At 44.8% G+C, this 10,973-nt stretch overlaps 1 protein-coding gene and 1 long non-coding RNA gene across 2 annotated transcripts; one reads left to right on the plus strand and one right to left on the minus strand.

The window, feature by feature from the left end:
* The first annotated feature begins 2,944 nt into the window (after positions 1–2,944).
* LOC143787486 (uncharacterized) lies at positions 2,945–6,438 on the plus strand. The gene is made up of 3 exons (XR_013218381.1): positions 2,945–3,094; positions 5,409–5,459; positions 6,381–6,438. It is a non-coding gene; the product is annotated as an uncharacterized LOC143787486 (long non-coding RNA).
* A 2,353-nt stretch (positions 6,439–8,791) lies between these two features.
* On the minus strand, positions 8,792–9,871 carry LOC143788828 (uncharacterized). The gene is made up of 3 exons (XM_077278735.1): positions 9,729–9,871; positions 9,166–9,273; positions 8,792–9,027 (listed from the first exon to the last, which is right to left on the minus strand). The coding sequence occupies exons 1-3, from the start codon at positions 9,869–9,871 to the stop codon at positions 8,877–8,879; spliced, it is 402 nt and encodes a 133-aa protein (XP_077134850.1). The 3' UTR covers positions 8,792–8,876.
* Positions 9,872–10,973: the final 1,102 nt, after the last annotated feature.

Consider the following 10,973-nt stretch of genomic DNA (forward strand, 5'->3'; position numbering starts at 1 on the left):
GTATAGGATCCTGGGAGGTGAGGAGCCCGACATATCCGACGCCTGCGCAGTGCACAAAAGGCCAGTGTGCGCTTGTTCACAAGGCAGAGGGAAAAACCTGTATCCATATTGCAGCAGGAGCTGCAAGATGGCGCCCGCGCATGCGCAATGCGTATTGTGGGTTGGACTGTCACGGAGGTAGAATGAATGTGTGATGTAGCAGTGTTATGTACGCTACAGAGTGCCGATACTGCACAAAGCAGATAAGAAAGGGGATGCACCAGCGTTACTAAAAGGGAGGCGCTGGACAGGCCGAGTATGTCACACTACTGTATAAGATGCTGATTCAAAGAAAAAACTCTTATTTCTTCATTTTCCCTTTATACCCCATTTTTATTTCATAGAAATCTTCTTTTCATTTTAGTCTCCCTCATTCATTTTCCCTTAGTTCCGCTTTTATTTCATTTATTTTCCTTTATTTCTTATTTCCTTTTTCAGTTTGGACTCCTACCATGTATTTATAAATGTATGTATATTCACTATGTATCTGCAGAGTTTTTTCTTTGAATCAGCATCTTATACAGTAGTGTGACATACTCGGCCTGTCCAGCGCCTCCCTTTTAGTAACGCTGGTGCATCCCCTTTCTTATCTGCTTTGTGCAGTATCGGCACTCTGTAGCGTACATAACACTGCTACATCACACATTCATTCTACCTCCGTGACAGTCCAACCCACAATACGCATTGCGCATGCGCGGGCGCCATCTTGCAGCTCCTGCTGCAATATGGATACAGGTTTTTCCCTCTGCCTTGTGAACAAGCGCACACTGGCCTTTTGTGCACTGCGCAGGCGTCGGATATGTCGGGCTCCTCACCTCCCAGGATCCTATACCAATAGCGCATGCGTGGGCGTCCCACATCACATCCGGTCAGCTGACCGGCCGGGGATTTATAGAGTACTGCCAGACTGAACATGGCAGCCATTCCTCAGCAACGACACTGTCTGTGTCTGCATCCTCCACCTGGCCACCTATGCTGCCTCCCAGCCACGAACGCCACCAGCGGACTGCGGATGTGAGACTTCACTTACCAGATAAGTTACTTGGGACATCCATTAAACCCCAACCTTACATCTTTTTCTCTTACATCTTTTTCTCTTATAGCAAAATATCCGTGCACCACAGCTCTCACTGACTCTAGAGCAGGGGATCCGTATAATTGGGCCAGGACTGGGTCTGCATACTGGCAGGTAGCGCACATAACATACAATTACCTGATAAGCCTATCTGACTACTCATTTACCCCGTGTATGTCTATTCCCACAGCTATACTTGTGTACACGATCCATCTATTCGGGGCATCTGATGTACTATAGAACATACAACATTAAAATCACATTGGCAAGTATACTATAGTTCTCTGTTCTGACCTTTTATGAACTGAACCTACAGATTCATCTCACTATATGTCTGTATATCCCCATAGCCATACCTATACAGGTGCCGCATACTACAACGACCAGCCTGGTACAATTGTTACAACACAGGCACTCAATTGGCAAGTATACTCATTATGAACCTAGCGGATATCGTATTCCTGTCTGTTTTACAGCAATGGGTGCACGTAAGCCCCATTTTTACATTATACGGCCACGTTTATGAGTAGCAGCAAAAGTATAGATCTGCGAGTACGTTTCAGCCTTTTTATACCATGGCCACTACTGACTATATTCCATCATTCTTTATAGGATTACCTTATTCCTCTATCTTTGGCTGATACCCTTAGTAAACACTCTAATACGGCAGTATACAAGGAACCTTTCACCAGGGTATGTTACATTATGTTACATTATGTTTATCATCTCTTTACTCTCCAGCTCCAATGCACGCCATATCTACCTCCAGTTCTCCTTGTTGTTCTATTTTTCGTCCATTTCACCATACATGGTAGATGTACTAGTTTTGGCATCATATGAATCACTCTGACTATGGTGATTTTGACATGTATTCTAGAATTGTATATATGTAGATATGTTGTATATATTGCTATTTATTACTTTTTGTATATAGTTATTCATTACTTTCTATATGATTTATTTTTAGCGATGATGTGATCAAGGCCACGAGCTGGCCGAAACGTCTTTTACGCCTATCGCTTCTTCAGTTCACCTTACTGCAACAATTATTTCAATAAACTTGTTCACCTGCATCAAGCATATTCCATAGTACGTGTGCAGTGATTATATATTTGGATGGTTGATGGGACTACTGGTTCCGTTCACTTGCACCGTCATATCCTCAACAGTCGAGTGCTAGCCTTTCGTACCTTCTACATTGACTAATTTTGGTTTTAAGCACCGACCGAATCCATGTCAACTGAGACCCACGTCTACGATGATGCCACAGGCTCTACCATTCTGTCTAAAATAAAAACTAATACAGACTTCCTACATCTACCCAGCAAGGACGTTAAATCGAGGGATTGGGAGAAGGAGAAAAAAAGACTCATCGGCTACGACCTACATTGTGCCACCTTGGGGGAATACCATCGTCAAGGAAAAATACCACGAGGACTACGTTGCAATCTTCGCCCAACCTTATTTTCGGACAACGATAAGTATTGTGCAACTTTTCAAAAAATTTTGAACAAATGCTCATTTGACATTATACTGCTAACCATTGAGTACCTTCAAGAAGCCATCAAAACTACGGAAGAAAAAATAGAGAGTATTGAAACACAGTTAACATCTACTTTGAGCGGCACCGAATTTACCACACTAAAGAATAAAGTGGACTCTATTCTAACAACACACCAAAAAGTCTTGGAAGACAGGAAACGCACCAAATTCCAAAGAGACACTGAGGACTATTTGACCAATAACGTTTATAAATGGGAGGACCCCTTCCCCAAACGTCCAAGACCCAGATATCGCCGTACCCCAGGAGGGAACTACCACTCAGGGGGCTCCTCACCTGCCGGGGGTTCCTCTGCAGGATCCGGCAGCGAGACTGGTGGGGCTCAAACATCTGGACTTCGTTTTTTAGGACAAAACACACGCCAACTCGGAGGTCCAGGAAGAAGAGACGGGGATCGTCACATGACGCTCAGATCTCAGGTAGGAGTCCAAACTCTGTAGTCAATATCTCTAACTATACCCTTTCTCCTCTAGAACTAAAGGTCTTGAATATGGGTCTATCATTCTGTCCCACCCCAAAATGGGATTCTTTCCAACTGGAGAGGGATTTACAACGGTTCTATAGAAGTATTAGGCTCAAAGTACACTTTGAGGAATCCACTAATCCCCTTAGACCTGTTTCTACACCAGCCCAAACAGAGAGACCCACCATTACTATTGAGCAGCTTGGCTTACGCAATCGCAGCACTTTCATTCCACCTAAATCTAATCACGCGGTTGAGACCTTTGTTAATCTACTTGACAGAGATGTCAAAAAGACACTCCATGAACAGCGATTAGGCTTCCTCCCTGTCCGCCACAATCTTGATCCCCTGGAAAAACAGGCCTTGGACTCACTTAGTGAGAACAAAAATATCATCATTAAACCAGCGGACAAGGGGGGAGCTATCGTTGTCATGGATAAGAGCTTCTATGTGGGTGAGGTGAGAAGACAGCTCTCTGACACAACTACGTATAAAATATTACAGACCGATCCAACCTATTCCATACAACGAAAAATCAAGGGGGTGTTGGATAAACACTTACTATTGAATACTATTGACAATAAAACCAAAGCATACCTTACCAATAACCATCCGGTGACTCCTGTAATTTACATTTTACCTAAGATCCATAAGAATCTCCAGAATCCCCCCGGTCGCCCTATAGTGGCTTCAACTGATTCAGTATTAAATCCTTTGTCCATGTTTTTGGAAAAACTACTCACACCGTATACCAAACTTACAAAATCGTTCATATTAGATACTGGAGATTTCCTTAAAAAAATACGTAATATTAACAATATCCCATGCGCTAGCATCCTATGCACCTTTGACGTAAATAGTCTGTATACGTCAATCACTCATGATAAGGGGATTGAGGCAGTATCTCTGACACTCAATGAGGCCAACGTGGACAAAGGTTCCCAAGAACTATGTACAGACTTATTAAACCTAGTACTTAGAGAGAATTTCTTTCTATTTGAGGATGATTTTTTCGTGCAGATATGTGGTACTGCCATGGGGTCAAATGTGGCCCCAGCTTATGCCAATCTGTACATGGACCGGTTCGAAAAAGAACACGTATACCCAGACCCCGCCTTTCAGAAGCACGCACGTACCTGGTATAGGTACATTGATGATATTTTTTGTATATGGCAAGGAGACCTAACAAGTCTCCTTGAATTCTATGCTACCATCAATGCTGTTAGGTCAGAGCTGTCTTTTACACTGATACACCACAGTAACGAGGTAACATTTCTAGACACTAAGGTACTCAAGGATGTCAACGGCTATCTTAGCACGGATATTTACACAAAACCGACTGATTGTAACAGCCTTTTGCTATACAACAGCTGTCATCCTAAATCGATCAAAAACAGCCTTCCCAGATCACAATTTAAAAGGGTCACCAGAATCGTTTCAGACCCCCCAACTAGAGAGACCAGAATTTGGGAAATGACACAAAAATTTGAAGCCCGCAATTACCCATCCAACCTTCTCCAGATGGAATCAGCTCGAGCCACTAGTGACCCAGATGATGGGGCGGTTAGCGTACAAAAAAACCCAAGACTCCCTTTTGTACATAACCACCATCCTACTATGCACAAAATACACAATCTCATTCGAGGACATTGGCCCCTCCTCATTAAGGCCTATCCCAATATATCTATCTTTAGGGATCCTCCATTAATGTGTACCAGACGACCCAGGAACATACGGGACAAGGTGGTAAGAGCTGATCTAGGGTCACATAAACCACCACTTACCAGAACCCTGACTGATCAAAGAAGAACGGGCACCTTTCCCTGCTTGAGTTGTATGAGTTGCTCAAATATCATTAAAGGCAACGAAGTAATCCATCCACGGACTGGGAAATCATATCCCATTAAGGATTATTACACCTGCGCAACAAGCTTTGTGGTGTATATTATAAAATGCCCGTGTGGGTTGTTATATGTGGGGGAGACCACCCAGGCGATTAGGGATCGAATATCCAGCCATAAATCTACCATCAGGCGTGAGAAGTTATGGCTACCTTTACCTGCACATTTTAAGGAAGCGAGACACAATATCGCCCAACTCAGGTTTCAGATAGTTGAAAAAGTACCCCGCCCGAGAAGGGGTGGCAATCACATCCAACTCTTAAAGCAAAGGGAAACATTTTGGATTTATACCCTAGATACCCTTCACCCAAGGGGGCTAAATCGTGAGATTGACTGGCTAACATAAACAACCTTATCTATTTTTCCTAGACGAGTTGAGCCACTGCACTGATAGCTTCGACAGCGTGCACTTTCGAGATGGTAAGATTCATACACCCTGGGTTCCTTGACTTACATCCCATTAATTTTTTATTATTATTATTTTTATTATTTTTTTATTATTATTTTTTCATTCATTTTTTTCAGATATTTTTTCAAATTTATTTCTTCATTTTCCCTTTATACCCCATTTTTATTTCATAGAAATCTTCTTTTCATTTTAGTCTCCCTCATTCATTTTCCCTTAGTTCCGCTTTTATTTCATTTATTTTCCTTTATTTCTTATTTCCTTTTTCAGTTTGGACTCCTACCATGTATTTATAAATGTATGTATATTCACTATGTATCTGCAGAGTTTTTTCTTTGAATCAGCATCTTATACAGTAGTGTGACATACTCGGCCTGTCCAGCGCCTCCCTTTTAGTAACGCTGGTGCATCCCCTTTCTTATCTGCTTTGTGCAGTATCGGCACTCTGTAGCGTACATAACACTGCTACATCACACATTCATTCTACCTCCGTGACAGTCCAACCCACAATACGCATTGCGCATGCGCGGGCGCCATCTTGCAGCTCCTGCTGCAATATGGATACAGGTTTTTCCCTCTGCCTTGTGAACAAGCGCACACTGGCCTTTTGTGCACTGCGCAGGCGTCGGATATGTCGGGCTCCTCACCTCCCAGGATCCTATACCAATAGCGCATGCGTGGGCGTCCCACATCACATCCGGTCAGCTGACCGGCCGGGGATTTATAGAGTACTGCCAGACTGAACATGGCAGCCATTCCTCAGCAACGACACTGTCTGTGTCTGCATCCTCCACCTGGCCACCTATGCTGCCTCCCAGCCACGAACGCCACCAGCGGACTGCGGATGTGAGACTTCACTTACCAGATAAGTTACTTGGGACATCCATTAAACCCCAACCTTACATCTTTTTCTCTTACATCTTTTTCTCTTATAGCAAAATATCCGTGCACCACAGCTCTCACTGACTCTAGAGCAGGGGATCCGTATAATTGGGCCAGGACTGGGTCTGCATACTGGCAGGTAGCGCACATAACATACAATTACCTGATAAGCCTATCTGACTACTCATTTACCCCGTGTATGTCTATTCCCACAGCTATACTTGTGTACACGATCCATCTATTCGGGGCATCTGATGTACTATAGAACATACAACATTAAAATCACATTGGCAAGTATACTATAGTTCTCTGTTCTGACCTTTTATGAACTGAACCTACAGATTCATCTCACTATATGTCTGTATATCCCCATAGCCATACCTATACAGGTGCCGCATACTACAACGACCAGCCTGGTACAATTGTTACAACACAGGCACTCAATTGGCAAGTATACTCATTATGAACCTAGCGGATATCGTATTCCTGTCTGTTTTACAGCAATGGGTGCACGTAAGCCCCATTTTTACATTATACGGCCACGTTTATGAGTAGCAGCAAAAGTATAGATCTGCGAGTACGTTTCAGCCTTTTTATACCATGGCCACTACTGACTATATTCCATCATTCTTTATAGGATTACCTTATTCCTCTATCTTTGGCTGATACCCTTAGTAAACACTCTAATACGGCAGTATACAAGGAACCTTTCACCAGGGTATGTTACATTATGTTACATTATGTTTATCATCTCTTTACTCTCCAGCTCCAATGCACGCCATATCTACCTCCAGTTCTCCTTGTTGTTCTATTTTTCGTCCATTTCACCATACATGGTAGATGTACTAGTTTTGGCATCATATGAATCACTCTGACTATGGTGATTTTGACATGTATTCTAGAATTGTATATATGTAGATATGTTGTATATATTGCTATTTATTACTTTTTGTATATAGTTATTCATTACTTTCTATATGATTTATTTTTAGCGATGATGTGATCAAGGCCACGAGCTGGCCGAAACGTCTTTTACGCCTATCGCTTCTTCAGTTCACCTTACTGCAACAATTATTTCAATAAACTTGTTCACCTGCATCAAGCATATTCCATAGTACGTGTGCAGTGATTATATATTTGGATGGTTGATGGGACTACTGGTTCCGTTCACTTGCACCGTCATATCCTCAACAGTCGAGTGCTAGCCTTTCGTACCTTCTATTATGGGGGAACTGGCAGCATTATGGGGCACTCGCAGCATTGCGGCAGCATTATGGGGGAACTGGCAGCATTGTGGCAGCATAATGGGGGCACTCGCAGCATTGCGGCAGCATTATGGGGGCACTCGCAGCATTGCGGCAGCATTATGGGGGCACTCGCAGCATTGCGGAAGCATTATAGGGGCACTCGCAGCATTGCGGAAGCATTATAGGGGCACTCGCAGCATTGCGGCAGCATTATGGGGGAACTGGCAGCATTATGGGGGCACTCGCAGCATTGTGGCAGCATTATGGGGAAACTGGCAGCATTATGGGGGCACTCGCAGCATTGCGATGGCATTATGGGGGAACTGGCAGCATTGTGGCAGCATAATGGGGGCACTCGCAGCATTGCGGCAGCATTATGGGGGAACTGGCAGCATTATGGGGGCACTCGCAGCATTGCGGCAGCATTATGTGGGCACTCGCAGCATTGCGGCAGCATTATGGGGGAACTGGCAGCATTATGGGGCACTCGCAGCATTGCGCCAGCATTATGGGGGAACTGGCAGCATTGTGGCAGCATAATGGGGGCACTCGCAGCATTGCGGCAGCATTATGGGGGAACTGGCAGCATTATGGGGGCACTCGCAGCATTGCGGAAGCATTATAGGGGCACTCGCAGCATTGCGGCAGCATTATGGGGGAACTGGCAGCATTATGGGGGCACTCACAGCATTGCGGCAGCATTATGGGGGAACTGGCAGCATTATGGGGGCACTCGCAGCATTGCGGAAGCATTATAGGGGCACTCGCAGCATTGCGGCAGCATTATGGGGGAACTGGCAGCATTTTGGGGGCACTCGCAGCATTGCGGCAGCGTTATGGGGGAACTGGCAGCATTATGGGGGCACTCGCAGCATTGCGGCAGCATTATGGGGGAACTGGCAGCATTATGGGGGCACTCGCAGCATTGCGGAAGCATTATAGGGGCACTCGCAGCATTGCGGCAGCATTATGGGGGAACTGGCAGCATTATGGGGGCACTCGCAGCATTGCGGCAGCATTATGGGGGAACTGGCAGCATTATGGGGGCACTCGCAGCATTGCGGCAGCATTATGTGGGCACTCGCAGCATTGTGGAAGCATTAGGGGGGCACTCGCAGCATTGCGGAAGCATTATGGGGGAACTGGCAGCATTGTGGCAGCATAATGGGGGCACTCGCAGCATTGCGGCAGCATTATGGGGGAACTGGCAGCATTATGGGGGCACTCGCACTATTGCGGCAGCATTAAGAGGGAAACTGGCAGCATTGTGGCAGCATTTAGGGGGGCACTCGCAGCAAGGCCTTACCGCAAGGTGATGAGCAGCCTTTCCTCTGCAGAGATTGCTCTTCGCATGACCGTATCTTCATAACTGAGGTGTGGACCAAGAAGAATTAGAAGACGATCAAATGCCTCAATGGAAAGCCGGCAAAACTGAGTAAATTTATCTGGAAAGCTGAAAAAAAAAATAAAAAAAAAAATTAAAATCAAATAATTTAAAACACACATTTTAAACATAAAGTACGTTGTATATAGCAATAAAAAGTTACAAATAAAATCAGCTGTCAATATACAATTTCTCCCTATATCTTACCTCCCGGTAAAGGACATGGAAGTGTCCCTTTTCCTCCCGTTCCTGAATAATGGGATGAACCCACATCCTTTTTTGACGTCTGCTATTCCTTCTTCTCCGAGATTGCTCCTATGGGAGAATATAGAATGCGTTATTACATGGAACTGTACAACGCATGGAAAACTGCTGCCAATCCGCAGCGTCATAAACTAGGCATCTCCGTAGCCTAAGGCTAGGTTCACATTGCGTTCCCCCAGTCCGTTAGCCGGATTTCGTTACACCGCTGCATAATGCGGTGAAACGTAGTCTGCTAGCGCCGTCATTGACTCCTATGTCGGACGCATCGCAAGCCATGTGCCGTCATTTCAGTGACGGTTGGACCCCGAGACTCGGACTGCAGCGTTGCCGTGTCTGTCACTGCTAGCGCTGATAGAGCTAGCAGATGCTCTATCTGCGCTAGCAATGTGCCAAAGTCAGCACTTGCGTTACAGCAGCCCGTTAACGTATGTGTTGAATGGGCTGCTGTACACAGTGTGAAACCAGCCTAATACGCAAAGTGTTCACATCTAATGACATTATCTTACCAGATCGCTGTGGTGGTGCAGCAAAAGCAGTGCCGTATGCAACAGTAGCCGGTTCTGTTGTGGAGTAAGACGATGGTGCGGCATGTTGAATCCAACAAGGAAGCAAAATGGAGAAGAGGGGTTGGACCAGGAAATGACCTCATGGGAGGTGTTTTTTTTTCAACCAACTTTATGTGTTTGAAAAAACGCACAAAAAACGCATAAGGATTTCCTGGGAGTGGTGCCAGATTTTCCTCAGGAAAATCTCAGGAAAATTCTGCACAAATTCTGCACAAAATCCTGACGTGTGCACATACCCTCAGTGTTAGGAGGAATTACAATTACTGTGCGAATGCTGAGGGTGATCCCAATATATATCACATACAGTGGGTACGGAAAGCATTCATACCCCTTTAAATTTTTCACTCTGTTTCATTGCAGCCATTTGGTAAGTTCAAAAAAGTTCATTTTTTTCTCATTAATGTACACTCTGCACCCCATCTTGACTGAGAAAAACAGAAATGTAGTCATTTTTGCAAATTTATTAAAAAGAAAAACTGAGATATCACAGGGTCATAAGTATTCAGACCCTTTGGTCAGTATTAGGTAGAAGCACCCTTTTGAGCTATTACAGCCATGAGTCTTCTGAGAATGACGCAACAAGCAACAAGTTTTTCACACCTGGATTTGGGGATCCTCTGCCATTCTTCCTTGCAGATCCTCTCCAGTTCCATCACGATGGATGGTGAATGTTGGTGGACAGCCATTTTCAGGTCTCTCCAGAGATGCTCAATTGGGTTTAGGTCAGGGCTCTGGCTGGGCCAGTCAAGAATGGTCACAGAGTTGTTCTGAAGCCACTCCTTTGTTGTTATTTTAGCTGTGTGCTTAGGGTCATTGTCTTATTGGAAGCTGAACCTTCGGCCAAGTCTGAGGTCCAGAGCACTCTGGAAGAGGTTTTCATGCAGGATATGTCTGTACTTGGCCGCATTCATGCTTCCTTCAATGACAACCAGTTGTCCTGTCCCTGCAGCTGAAAAACACACCCATAACATGATGCTGCCACTAGTGTTGAGCGATACCTTCCGATACTCAAAGGTATCGGTATCGGATGGTATCGGCCGATATCCGAAAAATATGGGATATCGCCGATACCGATACCAGATACCAATGCAAGTCAATGGGACACAAGTATCGGAAGGTATCCTGGATGGTTCCCAGGGTCTGAAGGAGAGGAAACTCTCCTTCAGGCCCTGGGATTCATATTCA

Source organism: Ranitomeya variabilis, chromosome 8 (genome assembly GCF_051348905.1).
Source record: "Ranitomeya variabilis isolate aRanVar5 chromosome 8, aRanVar5.hap1, whole genome shotgun sequence".
Classification (NCBI taxonomy): Eukaryota; Metazoa; Chordata; class Amphibia; order Anura; family Dendrobatidae; genus Ranitomeya; species Ranitomeya variabilis.

Coding starts and splice junctions, on each gene's coding strand:
- LOC143788828 (XM_077278735.1), bottom strand. CDS start 9,871: ATGAGGTCATTTCCTGGTCCAACCCCTCTTCTCCATTTTGCTTCCTTG. Junction 9,274..9,728: donor TGCACCACCACAGCGATCTG/GTAAGATAATGT, acceptor ATTCTCCCATAG/GAGCAATCTCGGAGAAGAAG. Junction 9,028..9,165: donor TCCATGTCCTTTACCGGGAG/GTAAGATATAGG, acceptor TTTTTTTTTCAG/CTTTCCAGATAAATTTACTC.